The sequence below is a fragment of the Oncorhynchus masou genome, chromosome 15 (genome assembly GCF_036934945.1).
Source record: "Oncorhynchus masou masou isolate Uvic2021 chromosome 15, UVic_Omas_1.1, whole genome shotgun sequence".
Taxonomy (NCBI): Eukaryota; Metazoa; Chordata; class Actinopteri; order Salmoniformes; family Salmonidae; genus Oncorhynchus; species Oncorhynchus masou.
The window spans coordinates 17,746,980-17,773,236 of record NC_088226.1 but is presented as its reverse complement, the minus strand read 5'-3'; the positions used below and the strand labels follow the sequence as shown (position 1 = coordinate 17,773,236).

Genomic DNA, 26,257 nt, shown 5'->3' with positions numbered 1-26,257 from the left:
CACACACCAGTGGAGGCTGCTAAGGGGAGGATGGCTCATAATAATGTCTGTTAAAATGGAATGGCATCAAATGGAATGGCATCAACCACATGGAAACCGTGTTTAATGGATTTGATACCATTCCACCAATTCCGTTCCAGCCAGTACCATGAGCCCGTCCTCCCCAATTAAGGTGCCACCAACCTCCTGTGACACACACTATACACACATCAAGTAAATACACACAAACACTGTAGTTCTCTCTCTCCACTACCCAAATGCATATGTTCATCGGGAAAAAGTGAAATCTTTACTAATACAAAACACACACTGAAACACACACCCCATCCACACAAGCTGCCATTGGCTCAAACCACAGACTAAATAAGTGACGTCGGGCTGCTACTCAAGGCCTCTCTCTGGCCATGGACACGCATACAAAAACACAGCTGAGGAAACACTACACTGTTTGTGTGTGGTGCTGAAAACAGGGGCACAAACATCTACACCCCGCCCCAAACACAGCCCCCCCCCCCCCCAGATGTTGTCCAGATGTGAGCTCATAATATATCTGAGACACACACACACACGATGCTGTGTAGTGTGATTAGAAGGCAGCCGTTGAGCCCCACCTTGCTAATTAACACCCATAGTTAATTTCTCCCTCAACCCTAGCCTGGGTACCAGTCTCTTTTAGCTAACATTCCACTCCTTGCTACTCCTTGTCATTTGGAATGGCAGTGGAATGTTAGCTGAAGAGAATGGTACTCAGGCTACCTCAACCCTGCACAAACACAAAGCTCAGCATGCTGTCTCCCTGCTGGGCAACACAAGTATGCGACGATCATACTTGTTTCATGTTAGATGCAGCCGATGCTGGAGTCTACATGTAAACGTACTTCTACATCCTCTTGAGGAATGAATAAAGACTGCGGTACATTCACAGTCGTACACTTAAATACACAGACATACAAAGACATCCAGCATATTCACACACACACACATGAGCACATATCGGCATTGAGGCACTTTATAACCTACCGCTCCGACTTAACAGAAGTCCCTCATTATCGAAGAAAGGCACGTTTTCTCTCTCTTCCGTTTCCTTTCTCTCCCGCTCTCACACCCTCTTAACTCAACATGGGACCCTGTCTATAAACATAACCAGGTGACATTCATCTCTCTACTTTGAGAACACACACCTCCTCCACAGGTGATCCTCCACAGGTGATCAGCTCCATAATGAGCCCCCCCCCCTCCACCCCACCCCCTCCACCCTGACCCCCCTCCTCCACCCTGACACCCCCTCCTCCACCCTGACACCCCCTCCGACCCTCCCCCTCCCACCCTGATCTCCCGCCCCCTCCACCCTGATCTCCCGTCCCCTCCACCCTGATCCCCCCCCTCCACCCTGACCTCCCGCCCCTCCCACCCTGACCTCCCGCCCCCTCCCCTGAACCCCCCCTCCACCTCCCTCCTCCTCCACCCTGACCTCCCTGACTCCCCTCCACCCTGACCTCCCGCCCCCTCCACCCTGACCTCCCGCCCCCTCCACCCTGACCTCCCGCCCCTCCACCCTGACCTCCCGCCCCCTCCACCCTGACCTCCCGCCCCCTCCACCCTTGACCTCCCGCCCCCTCCACCCTGATCTCCCTACCCCCTCCACCCTGATCTCTCCCCCTCCACCCTGATCTCCCGCCCCCTCCACCCTGATCTCCCGCCCCCTCCACCCTGACCTCCCGCCCCCTCCACCCTGACCTCCCGCCCCCTCCACCTTGACCTCCCTGACCCCCTCCACCCTGACCTCCCTCCTCCTCCACCCTGACCTCCCCACCTTGACCTGACCCCCTCCACCCTGACCTCCCTCCTCCATTGCCACGTGCCCCGCTTTGTGTCAACTCTTTTTTTTCTCTCTCTCTCTCCATTCCTCACTCTTTCAAATCTAATCATTTCAAGGGAGTTCTCATATTTCTTTTTAGATCAACAAAGAATTGGATCTATTCAGAAATTGGATCAACAAAACACCGCTGCCGTTATTCTACAGTCCAGCCTTATTCATCACTGTGATAATAGATTGGTTATAGACTACATACAATATATACTTACATTATTCTACACCATAACACTGTGTGTGCAACTTCCTTAATGTGTGGTATATTACACTTAGTGTGTGCTTGTCTCGTTGTCGCTCCCTCTCGTTATCTCGCTCTCTTTGTCCATTTCTCCTCCCCCTTGGGTATGAAATCTCTTGTCAATGTCACTTGGACACCAAAAACGTGTGGAATGTTTTCCATTTGAAAGCTGTGTATACCAGGCTCTAATATAATGTAGTCATTTAGGGCGTCTGCCAAATGACTAAAATGTTAATGCAAAATAGTAAGGCTTTACAGTCAATAGTAAGCAACTTACAGTCATGTGTGCGTACACTTTTTATGTTTGGGTGGTCCCGGGAATCAAACCCTCTTCCAACTGAGCTACAAAGGACCATAAACTTAAACAAGACAAATGTTCAACACGATGTACATACTGTAAAAACCAACTCCTATGGCTACCAGGTCGACTGCTTTCACAGCTCGATGCTTCCACTTTTTCATAATATGACCATAGAGAATGATAGAGGACTCATCTTTGTATCTGGCCCTTTTATGGCGTCTGTGAGTGCACGTGCAGCGCCATTGAGGCCGTCTCCATTTTGTTGTAGTCAATTTTGTTGTTGTTGTACTGTTTTCATGAGTTGGTAAACAAACTGAAAGGGTCCATACTCCCATCTGGAATGTGTTGTCTGAACAGGTATAAAACCAAGGTTGGCTTTTTATTGCCACCTGCAGTTATGGAATGTTTGCGCACACGTATAATTAATTGGCTGATCCATCCTGATGACCTCGTGAGAATTATGGGTTCCTGCCCTTAAAGGGATAGTTCACCCAAATGAAGAAATAACACATTGGTTTTCTTACCCTGTAAGCAGTCTATGGACAAGGTACAGCAATCCATGAGCTATCCCTCTAAACCATAGCAAGTCCCACCCAGTTGACTACAAAAGGGTGAAAGTCCCCAATGGCGCTGCCCATGCTAAAACAGGCTTTTGGGCACTAGAGTACTCCATCATTCTCTATGGATAGGACACATAACTGCTGGATAGCAGCTTAGCATAAATCAAATCAAATCAAATTTATTTATATAGCCCTTCGTACATCAGCTGATATCTCAAAGTGCTGTACAGAAACCCAGCCTAAAACCCCAAACAGCAAGCAATGCAGGTGTAGAAGCACGGTGGTTAGGAAAAACTCCCTAGAAAGGCCAAAACCTAGGAAGAAACCTAGAGAGAACCAGGCTATGTGGGGTGGCCAGTCCTCTTCTGGCTGTGCCGGGTAGAGATTATAACAGAACATGGCCAAGATGTTCAAATGTTCATAAATGACCAGCATGGTCGAATAATAATAAGGCAGAACAGTTGAAACTGGAGCAGCAGCACGGCCAGGTGGACTAGGGACAGCAAGGAGTCATCATGTCAGGTAGTCCTGGGGCATGGTCCTAGGGCTCAGGTCCTCCGAGAGAGAGAAAGAAAGAGAATTAGAGAGAGCATATGTGGGGTGGCCAGTCCTCTTCCGGCTGTGCCGGGTGGAGATTATAACAGAACATGGCCAAGATGTTCAAATGTTCAGAAATGACCAGCATGGTCGAATAATAATAAGGCAGAACAGTTGAAACTGGAGCAGCAGCATGGCCAGGTGGACTGGGGACAGCAAGGAGTCATCATGTCAGGTAATCCTGGGGCATGGTCCTAGGGCTCAGGTCCTCCGAGAGAGAGAAAGAAAGAGAGTGAGAGAGAAAGAAAGAGAGAATTAGAGAACGCACACTTAGATTCACACAGGACACCGAATTGGACAGGAGAAGTACTCCAGATATAACAAACTGACACCAGCCCCCTGACACATAAACTACTGCAGCATAAATACTGGAGGCTGAGACAGGAGGCATTGCTATTTGTATTGCTCAATGTTTCTCAATTGTGCAACATATAGGATAAAAAAAAATCTGCATCAGAAAATGTCCAATATGTCTGCAGCAATAGTGGAATGATTTGTGTTTCACAGTAACTTACCCGCCAGTGTTGGGATTTTCTGTGATATTCATCTATTGATTTCTCCTGCAGGAGCTGTGTCTGTTGTCAAAACGGGAAAGGTTATTTTGGCTGTGTTTTATCTAGTGGAAACCAGGTCAAGTGGCCATGTAGAAATTGCTCCGTCATGTCCTGGTTAATAATATTCTACACTGTTCGCTCAATTTCAGTTTGAGAAAACAAGCACTGAATACTGTAGGGAATCATTGTACTATCTAAATCACTGTGAAAAATCTTTTCAATAATAAAAAACAGTTTTTACAGCTGTTTGAACCTGGTGGACCAAAACCAAAGTAAATGACTTTGGGAAGATTGGTTTTGAATGCAGCCTATTGCTGTTGCAATTCACCTAGCTTCCACATAGGGGAGACATTCTTCAAAATTCTAGGTGTACCACCTTTTAAATGCTTGTACAACCTCTCATCCTTCTCCGGGATATTTCACTCTGACCTGGGTGACAAGGTGAAGTATTTTCAAAATGTTATGGATGTTATGTTCTAGCAGGAGTGTATTACTGTGCGTAACCTAACAGCTCAGTGAGGGCTTCCTGGTACCCTGCTCGCTAGTTCAGAATGCTAGCCGTTAATCTCTGTGGTTAAATAACTGTTCAAGCAGGCGTGTGTGTGTTGAAGAGTAAGGTGCATCTGACTTGTCTGTGTGGGTGGGTGGTGGGGGAGTGCGGGAGGAATATGCATATGCTTGCTGTGTGATAGAGAGTTGGTTAGCAAAGTGCATCTGCTGTGTGTGTGTGTGTGTGTGTGAAGGTGTGCAGCTCATAATACTCCGCTCATAGCATCTTCAGTCCAGGGGTGAAAAAAGTCACATTAGCGTATCGCCTCACCTCCTCCCTCCCTCCCGCCACACACCCTCCCTCCCTCACGCCACACACCCTCCCTCCCTCCCCATATCTAGCGCCGTAGACGAGGGCAGCCGCTGGGGCGAGTGTCGACAAGCCATTACTTAATTGTTCCCTGCCTTCACTGTGTGTTTACCTTTCTCTCTCTCTCTCTCTCTCTCTCGTTCTCTCTTTTTTTTGCTTTTTTTTTTAAAATCTCTCAGATCTGACCTTCCTCCACGAGAGTTGCAAGTCGTTTCATGGGGAGCTTGTCAATTTTGAAAAGATGGTGAGTATACGTTCAGCCCCTGACAGAATAGCCAAAGAAATACATGCATTTTCTATTTGGCACAATCGGCGTGATTCCCCTGACTACTGTCTTACTACACGCGTCTCCTCTCCCTTCCAGCATAAAGTTGCAGAGATGGTGAGGAGCATCAGACGACACAGGAGCTCTCAACTGGGTAAGCATGAATGGCCACACCTCCCTCCACAGGCACACCTGTCTGTTAAGAATAGTCTTGAAGGCGCCGAGCTCCACCCTGCCATCTGTTTAGAACAGCACAGCCCTCGGGGCCATTCAATCACACAACCGCCATTCACTACCACCACACACACACACACAGGCATTCTCGACACATAATGATATTACTGTGACAAACCACCTTGCGTGCTAACCACACCATTATGTTGAGGTAAACACTTTAACATGATCATTCATTACATAGCCTAGTGTGCATAAACACCCAATAACATTATCACCGCACAGAGTACAGCTCAAAACACTGTGATATGGTTATCACACAACCTTGCATGTTAAATGTTCAATATCATTATTATCACGTAGCATGACATGCTAAAACACTCGATAATGTTTGTATCGCATAGTCTATCTAGCATTACTTAACATAACTCACGGACTGGTCCACTATTTTTAGAGCCAGCATCCCCAAGAGTCAGTGTAATTAATTTGTATCGTGCTAGTGCACTACTCAGAAACATTTAGCAATCTGTGCCTTACGCTCATTAGTTTGAGTAAAGCGCGGCACTGTTAGACACACTAAGATCATTGATGTTTCGCACAAATCCAGCTAACGCTGTTACACAATCGACACACACAAGAGATTGCTGACATAATGTAAGACCCTACGCAATGTAACCCAGTAGAACATTGGCCATCTCCACCATCTTATTTCTGTATGTTTATTGACATGGGGCGTAAAGAGAGGTTTCACAGCGCATGAACAACTTGGCCTATCTACATACAAGACAACATATAGAGGTTTATACCTGCTGAATATTCTTCATTTGTACAAGCATATTATATGTAAAAAGATGCTAATCTAGATATTAAAAAAAAATCAGAATGTTCCTCATGATAACACTACTGACACAGTGCGCTGGCTAATGACAAACACCACACAATGTTAAACACCACTAAAATAATTTACGGTACTGTACCTTATGTTATTTTTTACTGCTATATTGATTAAAGCATTGTTGGGTTTGGAGCTTGCAAGACAGGCATTTCACTGTACTAGTGTACGTGACATTTAAAACTTGAAACATGAGACCAGAGCCTAAGCCAGTTGTTGTTGTTGTTTTTTTACTTTAGATCTAGTTACAACTTCTGTCTATTGGAGGACACGTTCATTCACCTGGTTTCCAAGGTTTAAGCTCCTTTGTGATGTAAAGAACACAAACGAGACTTGATGTAACTGTGGTGTGTAGGACCCTGAAGTTGAATAGCTTCGACCCGAGAGCAGCAAAATAGGGTTTCTTTTCACTCTGGGCTTCTCAAAATGGGGTTTATTATCACTCTGAAATATTCCATAGCCTTCATTCAGGATGTCAGACCAGTTACAGGAAGTGCTGAAACCCTTTTTTTCGGGCTGTATTATATTGCACACAGTGCTATAATGAATCTGTGCTTAGATGCGTAAATCCTAGAGGGCTTAGTTACAGCGGTACAGATTACCGCTGTACCCTAATGGACTGTATGGAGTGCTTCGTTGGGTGACCCAGGGGTCGCTCTTTTGAATTACCCCGTCATTTCTATCCCTCTCTTTCTCCCCATCTTTCTTTTTCTCTCTCTCTCTCTCTCTCTGTCTCTGTCCGTCATCTGATTCCATTAAGCATAGGTTACTTCTGCTTAGCGAGCGAGAGCACACAGGGAGATGTTTAACCGTGTGTTCTCCGACAGCCATAGGCTACATTCAGGCATACGCCATGTACACAAACCCATTGACCCCCCCCCCCCCCCCCAAAGGAAATGGCTTCAAAATGGCCCTTTGGGCTCTGGAGTTAATGACCATCTAATCCTATAGATTGCTGTAGTGATGGTGGCACAGGAGGATAACGGCGCATCCAAGGAGGATTTTTTTGCACCCAGAATGGGAAAGGACAATCTGTGGCCATTGTTAGCCTGCCTGACAAAAAGTGTTTTGCTGTTGGTTAGAACTGAATCAAACCAGTTTCTTTGCCTGCTGTGTTGTGTGGGCTCGCCGTGAGCAGATGCTGCTGCTGCTGCGATCCTCTTGTTAGGTCAAGTGGAAATAGTAGGGTTGTCTGCCGCCATCCGGTGGTGAGATTAGGACATTGCTCGCCACAGCAGCTTCTCTGGAGGTTAAACACTACAATCTAGCGCAGGGATCATCAACTAGATTCAGCCTTGGGCCTCATTTTTTTTTATTGAGCAAGTGGTCGGGGGGATGGAATATAATTACAAATAATATGTAGACTGCAAATTGACCTCAAGAATCCCAATCATATATGTTTGACTAAAATCTTCCCTTGATTTGAATACAATCACGTGCCTCTGTTATGAGTGGGAATACTTGGGAAAGGGTTGCTTAATTTAAAATACCTTGGAGCAGATTTCCTAGTGTTTTTAGACGTATGTATGTATGTATGTGTCTAAAAACACCAGGAAATCAGCTCCAACCTATATATTTGTGCTAAGAAATTGGGGGTGCAAATAAAAAGCACCTGCATGCCAAATTTGACCCGGGGGACCCTGATCTAGGGGGTGAATATGATTACTGCATAAATTGTTTTGTTGGGGGTAACTAATGAACTGACCTCTTTCGTAGCTATGGATGCAGAGCCTTCCCCCTCTCACCTCCAGACCAAGGCCTACGTTCGCCAGCTGCAGGTCATCGACAATCAGAACCTGCTCTTTGAAATGTCCTGCAAGCTAGAGCCCAAAGACATGTGAGAGAAAGTGCAAATGAGTGGGAGATGGACGAGAAAGGGGGAGATCTCCCCCATACCCACCTTACCCCCTTTCTCCATTTCAACTCTGCCCTCAATGGTCTCAACCCTGATTGGCTGAATTAGCTAGCCATTTTTGTAACCTTGCAATGCTGGGTGTTTTCCTGGCTTCCTCCAGCCTCCTTCCTGGTCTGCTTGTCACGAGCCACTGCTGATTTTGTGTATAATACTCAGACTGCTGGAAACGGCTGAGAAAAATGACTGGAACTCTTTTCTTTGAAGCCTTGTGCGTGTGACTTTGTGAGCATGTTGTGTGAGGAGGGCACAAGGTTTCAGGACTGACTCGACTAGCAGATTGGACAGCCATTTTGTACAGAAAATGAGGAGGAATGAATAGTAGACTTTTGTTTGATTTGTTTTTGTTTCCCCAACACCAAGTCATGCTTCTGCTTTCACGTCCAAGTGAAGCCTGTCCAGTTTGCACTGCCACCAAACCCCCTTCCCCAACTGGACCTTTCTGAACTTAACCAAACCAGGATGGTTAGCCCAAATGGGGAAAGGCCGGCTTTGTTTAACTAGACCTGTTGAACTGAAGTCTTTGACATTTGACCCCCAGACAGACTGTATTCCTGCTGTTGTCCCACCTTTTCTCTTTGAAGTACTCAGACGTAAGACAATCTAACCCCGTGACCTCTATCCTAACTCTTGACCCCTCCCCTCCAGCCAATATGGGCACTTACCACCGACAGCTCAGCGGCAGCCCTCAACGAGTCAGCGACAGTTGGATAATAAAAAATATACTCCTATGCTAGTTCATACTAGTACTTCTGGGCTAAAATAAACCCAGAGTTTATACCTCTGAACAAAAGCTTCCACCGTGTCACAAGAAGACGTGGTATTTCGGGTGATGGTGGAATGAAAAGTCTCTGAACCCCATGATGTGCTGCAGGCTTATTGGTTCCCCACGTCAAAGATCTCTCTCATTGGTTGAGTCAGTTGTTGATTGACAGCTCTTGATAATTCCACCCTTTTGGGGGGTTCAAACTGAGGCCGCAGGTTCACCATCACAAGACAAACCCTTCTTTATGTACAGATGATGGGAGGCCAACAAAATTTGTAACAACAAAGCACTTTTGCCTGACCTCAGGGCACATTTTCAGCATGTGAATTGTTTGTGATTGTATAAAATGTTCAGTATAGTTCAGTTCAATATCATTTTTATCGCAATTTAACAAAGCCATTGTCGCAGAACTCAACAAAAGAACCAAGGCCCGTTTTATTCTATAGGCATGGTACCATCATCATGGCCACTTGTACTGCACCATAGTTTCTAATATGCTGATTGATGAATTTTCTCATAGAAAGTGTATGGAGTTGAACAACTGGACCCAGTGACGTTGACACCACTTGTTTGCCTGCAACTCTCTCAGGGTCCCTGGGTCGCGACCTTCGCGGAGGGCTGCCTGGCAATGCCTGTACGATAAAGCTGTAATGTAAATATTCTATGTGTAAATAGCTAAATAATATGGAGACTCTATTTTGTGTAAAATGCAAGGAGATTATTTAATTTGTTTTGTAAATCTGAGAACGAGTGCAAATGGAGAAATGGAGTCTGCTACTGTAGTTGAAATGAATTATACAGCATATTTCTTCTGTTTTTTTGTTTTGTTTTTCTTAAGTGACTGGGAGGCCTGGGGTGGGGGGGATCTTGACTCGCGTGGGGTGTTGTTTTTGTACAGAAGTCAGTGTTTACAGTCATCTCTCCTGAAACTCAGATGTGTCATTAGACGTAGCCCAAGGTTATATCCAAGCAGTTTTACCAAATCAACCCTTAACCCCTAGGCAATGTGTAGGTCTGAGAGATTTGGATAGGTGGTAATGTAGTAAGACCTCCACTTTGCCCTGTGATGGGCTAGATGGAAGTATCACTATATTGCTTACACCGATCACTTGTTTAGGAGGTAGGGGCTAAGGGTTTGGGAGTCGATCTGCTCTTTTTACCACGGGGAGGCCCTTCACTCTGGTCTCGGATACTACGCACCTAAATAAAGCCTCTTCTGATGACACCTGTGTGCTGTTGGCTTATTCTGTCATTTTAACCTTGGCTACTGCCCCCTTTCTCAATTTTCACTTAACATACAGTATTGGCTCACAGAGCTGCCACACAGAATGATTGAGCTGTTCTTGCCATAATATGGACTTATCCCTATTTGGTAAAAGACCATCTTCTATATCCCACCCCTACCTTGTCACAATACAACCGATCTGTCTGAAACGCATGAAGGAGGAAAGAAATTCCACAAATTAACTTTTAACAATGCCATCCTAATTGAATGGGACACTTTTAAATGTGCCTTTAGGAGGAAATGCATTTCAGTACTAATCTTTAAAACAAAAGCAATTTAGGTCAAGAGTTCATATTAAAAGGAAATAGGACTAACAGTACAGATGGATAGCAACTCTACCATAGAGGCATAGAATATGTTAGAGGAAAACCTAAAATAAATGGACAAACTTATTCAAGAAAGATCAAGTGTAATATTATAAACAATGAAGTGAACCGGATAGAATATAGGGAAAAATGTACCAATTTTCTTTTTCATCAACATATAAATGCTACCAAAAATAATTAACAAACTTGTTACAAATTATGAACAGTCATGATTCACCAAACCATATTTTGAAAGAGGAAGCAAAGTACTTTAAGCATATGTTATCATTTCAGTCTCTTCCATCTCCACTAACCAAAGATAATTATTATTTTTTTTGGGGGGGGGATCAGCTTTAATATTGTATGGATGCTTTTCTATTACTGTAAAATTAACATCTTTACAGAAAGACTCATGTGAAGGCCAAATTAGAGAGGAGGAACTTGATGCAATTAAAGCCTTTACATCTGGGAAAACTCCAGGGATGGATGGCATAGCAGTTGAGATATACCAAACCTTTTTTGATGTACTCAGTGAACCGTTATTAGTAAAAAAAAAAATAATAATCTACCGTTTTTACAGGAGTGGTTATCAAATACTTATTAACAAGGTAGTCTGATTTCATTACTACTGAAACAGGACCCAAGTGGTAAAAATAAAGATGCAGTCCATTGAAAAAAATCAGAGGCCCCTTACACTTCAGTGTTATGATGCAAAAATGGTCAAAATGCATAGTACATTAATCATAAGCAGACGATAGAGTGGAGATAATATAAGCACTGGACACAACAGAACATCCTGCATCCTCTGGGGAAACCAGGCCTGGTATTCATAGCTGACTTTGAAAAGGCTTTTGATAATGTACGACTGGAATTTATTTAGAAATGCCTGGAAAAATCAATGAGAATTTCTTACACAATGGTTAAAGTTATGTACAGTACCAGTCAACATTTAACACACCTATACATTCCAGTGTTTTTGTTTATTTTGACTTTTCTTCATTGTAGAATAATAGTGAAGATGTAAACTATGAAATAACACATATGGAACCATGTAACCAAAAAGTGTTAAATCAAAATATTTCATGAGATTCTTCAAAGTAGCCACCCTTTGCCTTGACAGCTTTGCACACTCTTGGCATTCTCTCAACCAGCTTCATGATGTAGTTACCTGCAATGCATTTCAATTAACAGGTGTGCCTTGTTAAAAGTTAATTTGTGGAATTTCTTTCCTTCTCAATGCATTTGAGCCAATCAGTTGTGTTGTGACAAGGTAGGGGTGGTATTTCAAAGATAATCATATTTGGTAAAAGGCCTAGTCCATATTATGACAAGAACGGCTCAAATAAGCAAAGAGAAACAGTCCGTCAATGCAGAATATTAAGAACTTTGAAAGTTTCTTCAAGTGCAGTCGCAAAAACTATCAAGCGCTATGATGAGCGCTGCAGAGGATAAGTTCATTAGAGTTAACTGCACCTCAGATTGCAGCCCAAATAAATGCTTTCCAGAGTTCAAGTCACAGACACAACATCAACTGTTCAGAGGAGACTGCGTGAATCAGTCCTTCATGGTTGAATTGCTGCAAAGAAACCACTGTTAAAAGGACACCAATAAGAAGAGACTTGCTTGGGCCAAGAAACACAAGCAATGGACATTAGACCGGTGGAAATCTGTCCTTTGGCTTGGAGTCCAAATTGTAGATTTTTGGTTCCAACCGCCGTGTCTTTGTGAGATGCAGAGTAGGTGAACGGACGATCTCCGCATGTGTGGTTCCCACCGTGAAGCATGGAGGTGGTGTGGGTGTGCTTTGCTGGTGACACTGTGATTTATTTAGAATTCAAGGTACACTTAACCAGCATGGTTCAGGGGGCAGAAATGATTAAATATTACAATTTTAGACCTCTCACCAAAGGCTTCAGTCATAGAAAAGTTCTAATTAAATCTGAACGGGTTCTCTTAACAGATTAGTAGAATGCCTCACCCCTTGTTCAATAATGGCCTTTTTCCCTTTATTCAGATTACAACCACTCACTTTCGGTTATTTGAATATGTAATTATCTACAAAATATTACTATTTTTAAAATAAGCTGTAGAAAGTTGGTTGTAATTTCAGTTTAATCCAAGAGAAAAGACCAAACAAATAAACCATTATGGCTAAACTCAAATATACTAATTGCATGGAGTTGTCACACATGCATCTAACAAAATTAAATGGAAATGTCTGCTCTACTCAAAATTACAACCAACTAATTGCAGCATTATTGCAAAAATGGAAGAGGCAGGTGGAACTGGGAAAAGAAAGGAAGCTGTCTGTCAGCCCTGCATTGAAGACCAAAATTGGTTAAAGGAAATTATGCCAAATAAAAAGTTTACTAATTTAATATAAGAAATCAAAAAAGTGACAACTGTGTCATAGATGGCAAAATAGTTGGGAAGAGATTTGATGTACCGATTCCATGGCACATGGAAAGATTCAAAACTTGAATTTTTCAATTTAAATTATACAATTTTGCAACCAATAGGATGTTATATACAGTGCATTAGGAAAGTATTCAGACCCCTGGACTTTTTCCACATGTTGTTACATTACAGCCTTTTTAAAATAAGGCTTTACCCTAACAAAATGTGTAAAAAGTCCAGGGGTCTGAATACTTTAAAATGCACTGTATATGGGGAATACCACCATCCCAGCTCTGCAGAATTACTGTTTTGGTGTTATGTCCATATGTAGCTTGTTTCTGGACGCAGGTTACAGGAATAACTGAAGAATTGCAACATTTACCTGCAGGTAACTCTGCAAATAGCACTGATGGGTGACTTGAAAAGTCATGATCAATAATATAATACTTTTAGCCCCCCAAAAAAACTTTAATTTACAATCTGTAGAAACTATGAGAAAGGTTCAGAACTTTTGTGAAACATCACAGTTAAAAAACATAGAAATCAAAACGGGATGGTGTTAAGAGATAGCCGTGAGGGGTTGAAGGGTGGGACTAAAAACAAGATAACTATTGTAAAATGCATTGTGTCTGTAAATTATATATACACTACATGACCAAAAGTATGTAGACACCAGCTCGTTGAACATCTCATTCCAAAATCATGGGCATTAATATGAAGTTGGGCCTCCTTTGCTGCTATAACAGCCTCTACTCTTCTGGGAAGACTTTCCATACGGTTGGAATAGTGTGGTGGGGACTTGCTTCCATTCAGCCACAAGAGCATTACTGAGGTCAGGCGCTGATGTTGGGTGATTAGTCTTGGCTCGCAGACAACGTTCCAATTAAGCCCAAAGGTGTTCAATGGGGTTGAGGTCAGGGCTCTGTGCAGGCCAGCCACGTTCTTCCACACCGATCTCAACAAACCATTTCTGTATGGACCTTGCTTTGTGCACGGGGGCATTGTCATGCTGAAACAGTAAAGGGCCTTCCCCAAACTGTGGCCACAAAGCCCTCACTGGAACTAAGGGGCCGAGCCCGATCCATGAAGAACTGCCCCAGACCATTATTCCTCCTCCACCAAACTTTACAGTTGGCTCTATGCCTTACTCCAGAGAACACGTTTCCACTGCTCCAGAGTCCACGGCGGCGAGCTTTATACCACTCTAGCCGACACTTGGCATTGCGCATGGTGATCTTAGGCTTGTGTGAGGCTGCTCAGCAATGGAAACACATTTCATGAAGTTCCCGACGGACAATTCTTGTGCTGACGTTGCTTCCAGAGGCAGTTTGGAACTCGGTAGTGAGTGTTGCAACCGAGTATGGACTATTTTTTACGTGCTTCAGCAATCCCATTCTGTGAGCTTGTGTGGCCTACCACTTTGTTGGTAAGCCATTGTTGTTGGTAAGTCAAGTTTCCACTTCACAATAAACAGCACTTACAGTTAACCGGGGCAGCTCCAGCATGGCAGAAATTTGACAAACTAACTTGTTGGAAAGGTGGCATCCAATGACTGACTTTCAACGTGGCACACTGTCTATGGAGATTGCATGGCGGTGCGCTCAATTTTAGACACCCGTCAGCAACAGGTATAGCTGAAATAGCCAAATACACTCATTTGAAGTGGTGTCCACATACTTGTGTATAAGATAAGTGGTTGTCCATTAGTTTACTCCAATTAGGGTCACAAAGGAAAACAAATATATATATATATTTCTAAATGGATGCAGACAATTACATTGTAGCTTCCATCAATCCATCTACCCCCTAAAAAAAATAAAACCAATGTCATTTTGTAATGTGGATGAACTATCCCTTTAACCAAAACCTGTGGCACATTATTACATAACGTCATCTGTTAACAGATGACAATGGACTGGACAGGAAAAGTAGACTTTGTTTCCCCTCCATCACTGACATTTTATTTGAATTGGTACAACATGTCTGACGCAGAAGGGTGACATGTACAGAAGGAACCAGGGCCTGGATTAAGCTAAGTATGAAAGTATGAAATGGGGGATGAGAAGAAGACACGAACAAGGAGGTTCTCTCAATGTGAGTACATACTGCTCCTGTTGAATGGCCACACAGGCCCTCTGTGACACAGAGAGGGAATATCGAAAGGGGGACTGAAGGCAGATGACTAACAGTTTGTCACTGGATTCTGACAAAAGCCTGCCGTTATCTATCCCTGTTTTATTCACTATATTACAAGCGTTATACATATTAAAAGTAGAATAGCCATGACTACCGTATTACCCATATGAGGTGTATAAACTTAGATTAGCTTGGTTTTTTAAAAGTTTTTTTTTTTTTTTTACAAATCCTGAATTGACTCCAACAGCGAATAATAAGGCAAAAGACCAGCAAATGGTTGAAATAAAAAGTGAATAGTGAGTGACAGTTTAAGGGGGTTCGGTCACGGTGCAGGGCCGTTTTAAAATAAGGAACAAGACTAACCCCACACAACACATAAACAATAGGAACAAAATTACAGGTACCAGCCTTAAAGGTTCACCTCCCTGTGTAACAACGTGCATTTGTTTCAGGCTTGTGGTCACAAGTGCATTAAGCAAAGAAATGTAAGGACGACATTAGATTTTTTCTTTCAAAGACAGAACATAGACAACTTGATAGAGTTGAACAACATGGCCGTTGTCATTGGTTTGTCCAGTCGACCCTCAGCAGAAGATCTCAAAATTGTTACAGACAGACAGACATACAGGTCTGTACTGCCCGCTCGCTCAACATTGTCCAAATCCATAATACAACTTTGTATGTTTAAAAAAAATATATATAAAGACAAATTGAAGGGGTACTGCATCACAAGCATATACTGTAGGTCCCATGTCTCCCTATGGAAAATCATCAAATACTGCCACCACGTGGCTTTTGTGGGTATCAACAAACCTTATCCTGCCGAGTTCCAGGAAAAGGTTTGTATTTGCAAAGCATACATTTACTTTCCCCTCAACATAATTTCTCTCTATCAATTTTGAACAATAAACTCTTGGATTGCTTCCGACTCGTTGCCTGGGTTCGGGTTGAGTATTTTAGTGTCAATGTACTGGTTCAGCATCCTGTAGCATGCAATGCATTTGAAAGGCTCGGTCATTAAACTAGTGAGGGTTGTAGTGTTCGTATGAGTTAGTTGTCGTGAAATGGTTTCAGTGACCCAGACTAGTGTTAGAAGGCATAATAACTTTCTGCTGTGCATTTAGGACAACTAACAAGATCACCCTCATGCATTTTGTCAAGACAGACAAGCTGAAAAGACAACATGCATCTATCTGGTTTGTCTTTTCTTCTGCGTAGAGGAAGGGAGGGAGAGATTGCTGCAAGATCCCATACATGTGCATCATCATTCTAAACAGGAAGACTTTTTCACAAACCAACGATCGCCACTGTCACAGGTGTTGATTACTGACAACAATCACAGAGAACATATGAAACTATTGCTTTGATCAGTCCATTCCACCATTCATAAGGGAAACAACGACAGCCTTGCAGCAGGGAGAAAGGATGGGGGGGGGGGGGTATGTGCTGTTCCCAGTTCAGGTCCGACTCAGTTGGCACTTTTGGAGACTCTTCTCTAATAATGCCTTTCCAATATCATCTTCGTCATCTCCAGTTCTCTGTTCCACAAACCATATACCTGAGAGAACTTTCAAACAGTAGCAGTTCCCTACATCAGCAAGGGGTGCAGTGGTCCCAAAAAGTCAATCACCTTCAGACACTTCGAGCCAAGCTGTACAGTCACTGGTGTCAGTCCCGTTTCATGGTGATGTGGGCTCTCACAGTGCATATACTCTGATGACGTGGAGAACATTTTCTTTTCTCCATTTTGACAATCGCAACAGTCTGTGTGGTATGGGAGTGAATGTCTTTCATACCCGTGTCAAAGTGTTCCCCACCCACCCACACACACACGCCTGGAAACACCATCAATGGGTAAGTAATGCCTTTATGACAAAACAGGGCAAGTTCACCCGCGTGGACACAGGCTGGGAATGGCATAAGTAAGCTGCCAACTCCACCTTCAAAATGGAGCATGACTGCCAAATTCCTGGGCTATTCTCAAGGGCGAGCGTGTGAGTGAATGGTTATGGAGCTTTAGTTGAAATGGAATGTTATCAAATGAGAAGCATGTCGGTATATGTTATATGCTGTAGGTTCTATGTGAGAAAGTAGTGTGTGTGTGTGTGTATAACCCTTGTCTCCTGTACAGTAGAAGTGAAGTGGTCTCACAGTGTTCACCTTCCCACAGGTGGTGCAGGAGGAGCTCCCCTCATCACTGCCAAAGACACCGTCAAAACAATAAAAAGCTGTTACAATAAACTATAGGCCTATGGGAAAATATTTATATTCCTTTCATGTAAACATTTGTTGTACTCTGCACCAGAACACGTGTGTATATTATTTATTGGCATATTGTGTCACACTGATAAGTGAGCCCTCACCTCTGTTGGCTTTGCTGGGGTAGATCTTGGTGAAGTGCCGGTACTCCTCTGGAGCAGGGAAGTCATCCAGAGGGTGGAAAGAATACTTGGACTCAAAGTCATCTGAAGGGAGAGAAGGTTAGGAAGATGACCGTTCAGGTCAGGGTTGGTGGTCAAGGCCATTGAAGGTCAAGAAGGAGGAGAGGACAGAAAGAACAGTAGGGAAGAGTGTGAAGTGATGGTAGTTCAATCCTCTCTTTTGTACTGATCAAAGTCATCCAGCCGAAGGAGCCAATCATTTTTTTTTATTATATAACAAATAAAATACAGACAGTTTACTGTTTACCCAACTCAAAACGTATTGTTTCCCCTTCACTTTTACAGATTCAATACTTACTAGGACTGCAACATTTTATACATTCCAAAAAACTCCGAAGTATATTGACTAACAAAATGAGAGGTGGTTGTTAATGTAGAGGGAAACCGAATTTGAGGTCAGGTGATGCAGTATGAGGAAGACAACTCACCTACGAAGGAGCGGGAAATGGAGGTGTGTCCATTGCGGATAGGTGGGGGAGGGGGCGGGGGTCCGGCAGGGGTACGGGAGGGAGGAGGGGGGGGCTTGCCACGGCTATGAGGTTCTGAGGGGCTACCTCTGTAGGGGGGTGGTGGAGGGGGTGCATCCCGACCACCGTTTCGTTGAGTCGACCCAGGCGGGGGTGGAGCTGTACAGACAAACGATATGGTCATTAAGGAATAACAGAGCAGCCACACTGGCTCACCATCAGTCATTACAATACAACAGCAAGACAGGAACGCTAGAAAAACACTGTAGGCCTGTCATGACATGCCACCATACTGACTGTAGTGCCACGCCTTGCCACGGCCTTTTCTACACTAATAAACAAATCACCTCTCCTCGCTTGCCTCACATTATGATAGGTGATTGACAAGAGGAGATAGAGGTTAAAAAACAAATATAGTGCGACACAGCACAGTGAGAATGTGACCGAATTATGTAACTGAACTATGCATAACACAAACAGTAGAACGCATTAAAGCTGGCCCTAACCCACAGCTCCATTACAGGTAGAGGAACAAGGAGAGCACTAGTAGGAACATACCTGCCCCTCTGCCGGGGGGCTCACGGACTGGAGGGGGGGGGCGTCCGCCTGGCGGGGAGGGAGAGGGAGGCGGGGGTGGAGCTTGCCCCCGGGTTGGAGTGAGTCCAGGTCCGGGCGACGGCTTCTTGCTGAGGGAGTTGTGTCTCTGAGGTAGCTCCGGGGCGGCTTCGTTAACCGGGCTGGAGGGACCGTTGGTCATGGGCTGGCGGTACGGGGGAGGAGGTGGACCCAGAGAGGAGGAAGAGGAGGAAGCTGAGGAGCCCCCTGACGTCGGGGGCCGCCGGTTGATGTTGGGAGAAGGAGGCAGAGGAGGGGCGCTGTTGCGGGCCGGCACCGGGGAAGTCCCCCTCTGTCCTGGCGTGGGAGGGAGGGGCTTCTCCCGGTTGTAGGAGGGGGCGGGTGGTGGCGCCTTCTGAGTCGGTGCAGGGGGTGCATTACCCCGGCGAGAAAAAGGGGGAGGAGGTGGAGGGGCGGAGGAGCTGTGCTTCATGCCACTGTTTGGGCTGCCTCCGCTGAGGGGGCGGGAGAGGTCGGGGAGGGAGGGCCTCTGGGATCGGGAGTGCTCCGGGGGAGAGGCCTGCTGGGCTGAGCATTCTGTGCTGTCCTGGCGAACAGGAGGACGAGGAGCAGCGGGGCGCGTGCCAGGAGGCGTCATGGCTGACCTGCCAACCGAGCCATCTGCACCATAAAAAAATGTCACGTCATCAGCAATTTATATAAAGATGAATTTATACATGAACAGAGAAACATGAGGACATGTCTCAGTGCAGTGTTACAACAGAACAGTAGTGTATTATTAGGTTATTTTAGTCATCATAATCCATTTTCTAATATTTTCTCCCTGACAGATGGTAAGGCCCTGCCCTTCATATGATGAAATCTAAGACCAATGCAGACGTGCAGGTTAGGGAACTCATTATTGTGAATCAGCAAATCTCCTTCAGCAGTGCCTGTGTCAGATCTATTAGAGCACTGCCCTATGACAACACTGAAACCTGACGGCCTGTTCTACCTATGCAGTCAAAAACCAGCGCTCATTTTTCACCTATAGCAATCGTGCTTTGACGAACTAGCTTGCTCTCAAACTTGCCAGCAATAAATATAATGGAAGGGAATTAAATTGCTGTTCTAAACCCTCCCCCCGATATAAGTTTGACGGACAACTCCTTCAGCGGTCCAGAGTTTTTTGAGAAATCTTTGTAAGTGACACCATAGCAGTTAGGATATTAAATACTTGCCTCCGACTGGTCGTAATTTAGGCACACCTGCCTGGAAAAGCCCTCCCATTGGCTGAATGGCCCCTGACGAGCCTCCTCCACTACTAACACCACCTACTTTAGGCTCTGGACAGGGAAAACAAGGTTAAATTACATACATTACAATAGTAAACTATTATATGCATAATTACCCTCATGGTCTCCCATTTCACTCCTGCGAAATAAACCTTGACCCCCAGTGAGTGTGCTCCATGCACTACCCTAGCCTCATCAGTTCTGTGCGTCTTACTTCCATTCAATCAGATTGTTCAGTAAAACACTACCAGAATAGTAGATCTGAGACACCAGGGTGAACCTTAGTGGTGCTGTGGCCTTACTTTCTAAGATAGGTGCGCTCCTGTCATTGACCACGCCGACCTTCTTCAGCTTGGCCCCTTTGTGGATGTCCCCGAGCAGGGCTCCTCTGCCTTTGGCCTCATCTCGATTGAGCTTGGGTGGGGTGGTGTTGCCCTGCGAAGGAAGGAAGGAAGGAAGGAAGGAAGAGAAGAGAGACCTCTTCTTAGCTCACCACAGCACACTTTATGCTACCGGAGAACAGACTGAGTACATAACCTCATTTCTCGTGGACAGACAACATGAACGGTACAGTAGATCTGTTATGATACAACGGGATGCGTGAGATAACGAGACGCATTAGATCGGGTGCTTTGGACAAGTCACGATTTCACAGGCGTCATTCAAATTTCAAATGTGGGACTTGCCCGTAACTAACCGAGATTATACATACCCTGACAGGTAACAGCTTGCAGAAAGCCACGTCACAGTTGGTGCAAGGGAATTAGCTGGCTAGAACGTGTTCTTGATAGGGGCTACAGCACAATTCATTTGAATAAGATTACCATTTCGTGAGTCCTTCACATCAAGTCCATTAATTAGTTGTCCATTGCATAAATCCATAGTGTTATGCACCCCTGTCTGCGTTGGCCTGGTTGGTCCACTGCTCATTATGAGAATTAGATGTTGAGGATGATTACTCGAGCGAGCAGCGCTAATCACTTGACTAAACCAGAAGGGCTCTGCGTACATCCCAAACGACACCCTATTTCTTATATAGTGTACTACTTTTGACCAGAGTACTATGGGCCCTGGTCAAAAGCAGTGCACTATAAAAAGGGAATAGGGTGCCATTTGTGACACAACCTTTGATTGGGCTTGGCATGGAGAGGATAGCACGCACAACCACAGGCCACGAGAACAGCTTTTTTCAGATTTCAGTAGTGCTCTCCGCACAAGGTGAAACAAATTCAGCTTCACAACACCAATGAATATAAATCCCTTTGAAAAAGGGACCTACGAGTTGTCAAGTTGGTTGGACAACTAATTCATATGAACTACACGGGAGTTAGGCCTACATCATGGTTTAGAGCTAGGCCTACATCATGGTTTAGAGCTAGGCCTACATCATGGTTTAGAGCTAGGCCTACATCATGGTTTAGAGCTAGGCCTACATCATGGTTTAGAGCTAGGCCTACATCATGGTTTAGAGCTAGGCCTACATCATGGTTTAGAGCTAGGCCTACATCATGGTTTAGAGCTAGGCCTACATCATGGTTTAGAGCTAGGCCTACATCATGGTTTAGAGCTAGGCCTACATCATGGCTTAGAGCTAGGCCTACATCATGGTTTAGAGCTAGGCCTACATCATGGTTTAGAGCTATCATGGTTTAGAGCTACATCATGGTTTAGAGCTAGGTCTACATCATGGTTTAGAGCTAGGTCTACATCATGGTTTAGAGCTAGGCCTACATCATGGTTCAAACCCATTAAATATGTCCCTATCATAGGTTTGATTGATACAGTTCTCTCTTAGACCCACACAGTTGCACATCAAACATTTTTGCATCCAGGTGACACCTTCCATGCTTCAATAAGTTCTTACCTGGCTGAAGGTGGGGGGTGGAGGGGGGCCTCCAGGGGGTGGAGGGGGAGGGGGAGGAATCGGCATCTTGACCCACTGAACAAGTCTTGTGGATGGCCTGGGTTCTCAGATACAAACTGTCACCACCTGCAATAACGCATTAAAACATGTTTCAGAGTCATCCAGTGACATTTCAGTCTCATCCTTTGATAATGTTATCAAGCATGATTTTGTCAACTAGCACAGTTAGCTAAGTAGAGGTGGTCCCCTTTAATTTGACGGCTTCCCTTATTATTATTATTAATATATTTTAAACCACGTACCTCGATAACCTTCTGGGCTCATGTGACATTGTTATTGATGACGTCTTCAGGCCAATTTGCTAATGAAATATCTAGCTCGCAGATATCTAACGTTTGGTCAGTGCTGCTGTGGAATGTAAATGAGCCGACTGTAGATAGCGTTAAGTAATCCAATAGTGTGAAATCTCCAAATAAACCTGGTCATCGGTAGCTAGGTCAGATTAGCCAATAGTTAGCATAACAATTAGCTGACTAACGTTAGGTAAATTAGCAAGCTGACACACTAACGTTAGCTAGTTAACCAATTAACATACAAAGTTGAAGCCATCGCGGCGGCCCTGCTGCAAAAGGATAACTAGCTAGCTCCATACACAACAGCTCAACTAGCTAGCATCATGTAATAAAGCATGGCTACGATACATCCTAACTAAACGTAACGTTAGCTATGAATCTCAGCTATATAAATTGCATACATGGCGCGAGCTCATCATGGCTATTATGTTCGGCAAATGTGTTAATGGCTGTCATATTAGCTAACGACAGGATCTGTAGCGAGCTAGCTGGGTTAACCTGCCAGAGTTGGCAACCCTTGCAAGTTAGCTTAATCAGGCTAACTAGAATGCTTCACTTACTTGAGTTTCTTAGCAGCCCATTCGTTTGATATTTAACGTTTTAACTCATATTTGTTTCTTCGTTCTCGGTAGTTCCTTCATCGCAAGTCTATTATACATTTAAAGCTGGCCATTGCTATTTCACTCCTGCATTCACTCTCACAGCCTTCACTTGCAGCACAGATTTGCTGAAGCAATGAAGATGGAAGTGTGCAGATGGAAAATGCACACTGCAGTGTACCAGAGATGGCAAAAAAAGCGAGACACCCCACTCCCTAATTTATTCGGGGCGGAGCCACTCTGGTCTACCTATTGCCCCCGCCCTGCGGAAGCGAAATATCTGCGGGGCAGGGAGAGCAGGGAGGGGACAATAAGTGAATTCCCAATGCAATCACCCATTGTGATAATAAATATTAGCGACAGCAATATTACCAAAGATGTTCTACTAAGATATACCACATCCTGTCGGGAAAAAAATCCTGTCGTTTCCAATGGGAGGAAAATGAGCCGAGTATGTGGGATCAAGTGTCGAGATGGGTTTTTCAAAGTCGCGTTGATTTGGTCTATCAGATGTCAGTCAGATGGCTTCGTGGCGTCAATAAAATACATCGTCATCATATTCAAATGCAGACGATCAAATCAAAGTTTATTTGTCACGTGCGCCGAATACAACAGGTACAGTGAAATGCTTACTTACAGGCTCTAACCAACAGTGCAAAAATGTAGTAGTTACACAATAGGTAAGTAAAGAAATAAAAACAACAGTCAAAAATAACAGTGGCGTTTTGGAGAAGAAGGACTTCAACACTTGATTTTTGCTTCGATGTAATTATGATGTTGATAAAATTCCAGTAAAAGTGGCCACATTCCATAAGCAGGCCCTTTCAGTTTGGATGTTAGCATTTAAACACATTTTTCCTTTCACAGATACTTTATATGGAACAACAATACGATTTAAAAATAAGTCAATTTATTTCGTAACTGGTTTGAGAATAAAATGATTTTGGTTGGTCAGTTATTGAATGAGGATGGATATCTACTCTCATATGGGGAATTTCTTGACAAGTTTAGAATTCCAATAACCCCAAAATAATATGCAATTGTTTTTTATGCGATTCCAAGGGGGGTTGTATTTTTTTTTTTTTTTATTCCTCTGTGGTTGATGTAAGTAATATATATTTACATGAAAATATATTCATTTGCAATATTAACATCAAAGATAAATGAAGTAATAAACAGATTAGAAATATTGTTTGTGATACTACAATTCCCTCAGCAAGATTGTTTTGATCGAATATCTATGGTGCTATACAGTGGGGGAAAGCAGGGAAAATTGCTAAAAAATATTGTATCAGTAACAAGGTAAAGGAAGTTTAATTTAAAATGTTACATAGAATGTATCCTGTGAAACATGTTTTGGAAAGATTCAAGCTGAATATTGACTATAATTGTGATATATGTGGATTGGAGAAGAAGACCATTTTGCATTTGTTTTTTGCCTGTATTTATAGTATAATTTTTGGGATTGACAGACAGAACTTTGTTACAAAAAAATAGCACCTGTTGTACAATTTAATGGTTTTGATATAATGATTTATTTCAGAAATTCTGACATTGATAAAGATGTAGTATATTTACCTAACGTTTTTCACTTTATTTCTTTTTCAATTTAAAGTTTTATTAAGTGTTTTTCAATCAACCAACAAACCACATTCCACATTCACAGATGTGACAGACTTTATTAATAAGAAATATATAAAAAATATGTATATATTTTTTTAAATGATAAAATAAAAAAACTAACAATAATAATGAAAATGAAAAAAAAAATTATAATAATAAAAAGAAGAATATAAATAATAATTATTAAAAAAGAAAAAAGTAATATATATATATAAAAACCTGCAGCAGCACTATGAAGGTTCTTATTAGCTATTTCCAGCCTTAGCTGAGACGACAAGCAAATAATTAGTGAGCATAAGTGAGCTTTTCAAGAGGGAGAAAGTCAACAATCTGGTCAATTCACATTTTAAATGTAGGAGAAGTATTAGAGGCCCACAATAGAAGAATACATTTCTTAGCAAAGTAAGTAATAGTCATAAGCAAATGTTCTCTGTCAGGACCAAGAACAAAGTCCTGCTGGGCACTAAGAAGATAGATACATGGGGTCATATCAAACTGTACATCTAGTATTTCCTGTGCAGCAGTATGTATAGCTCCAAAATACATGCATATACAGTAGGGCAAACATTTAGTCAGCCACCAATTGTACAAGTTCTCCCACTTAAAAAGATGAGAGAGGCCTGTAAATTTCATCATAGTTACACTTCAACTATGACAGGCAAAATTAGAAAAAGAAATCCAGAAAATCACATTGTAGTTGCAAATTATAATACTTTGTTATATACCCTTTGTTGGCAATGACAGAGGTCAAATGTTTTCTGTAAGTCTTCACAAGGTTATCACACACTGTTGCTGGTATTTTGGCCCATTCCTCCATGCAGATCTCCTCTAGAGCAGTGATGTTTTGGGGCCGTTGCTGGGCAACACAGACTTTCAACTCCCTCCAAAGATTTTCTATGGGGTTGAGATCTGGAGACTGGCTAGGCCACTCCAGGACCATGAAATGCTTCTTACGAAGCCACTCCTTCGTTGCCCGGGCAGTGTTTTTGGGATCATTATTATGCTGAAAGACCCAGCCACGTTTCATCTTCAATGCCCTTGCTGATGGAAGGAGGTTTTCACTCAAAATCTCACGATACATGGCCCCATTCATTCTTTCCTTTACACAGATCAGTCATCCTGGTCCCTTTGCAGAAAAACAGCCCCAAAGCATGATGTTTCCACCCTCATGCTTCACAGTAGGTATGGTGTTCTTTGGATGCAACTCAGCATTCTTTGTCCTCCAAACACGACGAGTTGAGTTTTTACCAAAAAGTTATATTTTGGTTTCATCTGACCATATGACATTCTCCCAATCTTCTTCTGGATCATCCAAATGCTCTCTAGCAAATTTCAGACGGGCCTGGACATGTCCTGGCTTAAGCAGGGGGGCACGTCTGGCATTGCAGGATTTGAGTCCCTGGCGGCGTAGTGTGTTACTGATGGTAGGCTTTGTTACGTTGGTCCCAGCTCTCTGCAGGTCATTCACTCGGTCCCACCGTGTGGTTCTGGGATTTTTGCTCACCGTTCTTGTGATCATTTTGACCCCACGGGGTGAGATCTTGTGTGGAGCCACAGATCGAGGGAGATTATCAGTGGTCTTGTATGTCTTCCATTTCTTAATAATTGCTCCCACAGTTGATTTCTTCAAACCAAGCTGCTTACCTATTGCAGATTCAGTCTTCCCAGCCTGGTGCAGGTCTACAATTTTGTTTCTGGTGTCCTTTGACAGCTCGTTGGTCTTGGCCATAGTGGAGTTTGGAGTGTGACTGTTTGAGGTTGTGGACAGGTGTTTTTTATACTGATAACAAGTTCAAACAGGTGCCATTAATACAGGTAACGAGTGGAGGACAGAGGAGCCTCTTAAATAAGAAGTTACAGGTCTGTGAGAGCCAGAAATCTTGCTTGTTTGTAGGTGACCAAATACTTATTTTCCACCATAATTTGCAAATAAATTCATTAAAAAT

The 26,257-nt window shown here is 43.5% G+C and overlaps 2 protein-coding genes across 5 annotated transcripts in view; one reads left to right on the top strand and one right to left on the bottom strand.

The window, feature by feature from the left end:
• The window catches only part of LOC135555802 (rap guanine nucleotide exchange factor-like 1), a 36,273-nt gene extending 26,059 nt beyond the window's left edge, over positions 1-10,214 (top strand). For both annotated transcript variants that reach the window (XM_064988543.1, XM_064988542.1), the window contains exons 13-15: positions 5,162-5,226; positions 5,347-5,401; positions 8,030-10,214. In XM_064988543.1, the coding sequence (XP_064844615.1) occupies positions 5,162-5,226; positions 5,347-5,401; positions 8,030-8,154 (245 nt within the window). In that variant the 3' untranslated portion in view covers positions 8,155-10,214. The remainder of the gene's footprint in view (positions 1-5,161; positions 5,227-5,346; positions 5,402-8,029) is intronic.
• A 1,328-nt stretch (positions 10,215-11,542) lies between these two features.
• On the bottom strand, positions 11,543-22,868 carry LOC135555803 (WAS/WASL-interacting protein family member 2-like). Of its 3 annotated transcripts, XM_064988545.1 has the most exons (9): positions 22,650-22,868; positions 22,039-22,144; positions 21,737-21,862; positions 20,175-20,307; positions 19,819-19,923; positions 18,581-19,258; positions 17,984-18,181; positions 17,478-17,579; positions 11,543-17,342 (listed from the first exon to the last, which is right to left on the bottom strand). In XM_064988545.1, exons 3-9 carry the CDS (start codon positions 21,800-21,802, stop codon positions 17,131-17,133), a joined length of 1,494 nt encoding a protein of 497 aa, XP_064844617.1. In that variant the 5' UTR covers positions 21,803-21,862; positions 22,039-22,144; positions 22,650-22,868; the 3' UTR covers positions 11,543-17,130. The 3 variants fall into 3 exon arrangements, with proteins under 3 accessions (XP_064844617.1, XP_064844616.1, XP_064844620.1); XM_064988544.1 differs by lacking the exon at positions 22,039-22,144; XM_064988548.1 differs by lacking the exon at positions 22,039-22,144 and having other exon boundaries at positions 17,161-17,311.
• Positions 22,869-26,257: the final 3,389 nt, after the last annotated feature.

What these genes read in the sequence shown, in the direction of transcription:
- LOC135555803 (XM_064988545.1), bottom strand. Translation starts at nt 21,802, where the DNA reads ATGCCGATTCCTCCCCCTCCCCCTCCACCCCCTGGAGGCCCCCCTCCA. An exon ending in TAAATTACGACCAGTCGGAG is followed by an intron (nt 19,259 to 19,818) that starts GCAAGTATTTAA and finishes TTTATGGTGCAG; the next exon opens with ATGGCTCGGTTGGCAGGTCA. An exon ending in CCCCAGCAAAGCCAACAGAG is followed by an intron (nt 17,343 to 17,477) that starts GTGAGGGCTCAC and finishes TTATTGTAACAG; the next exon opens with CTTTTTATTGTTTTGACGGT.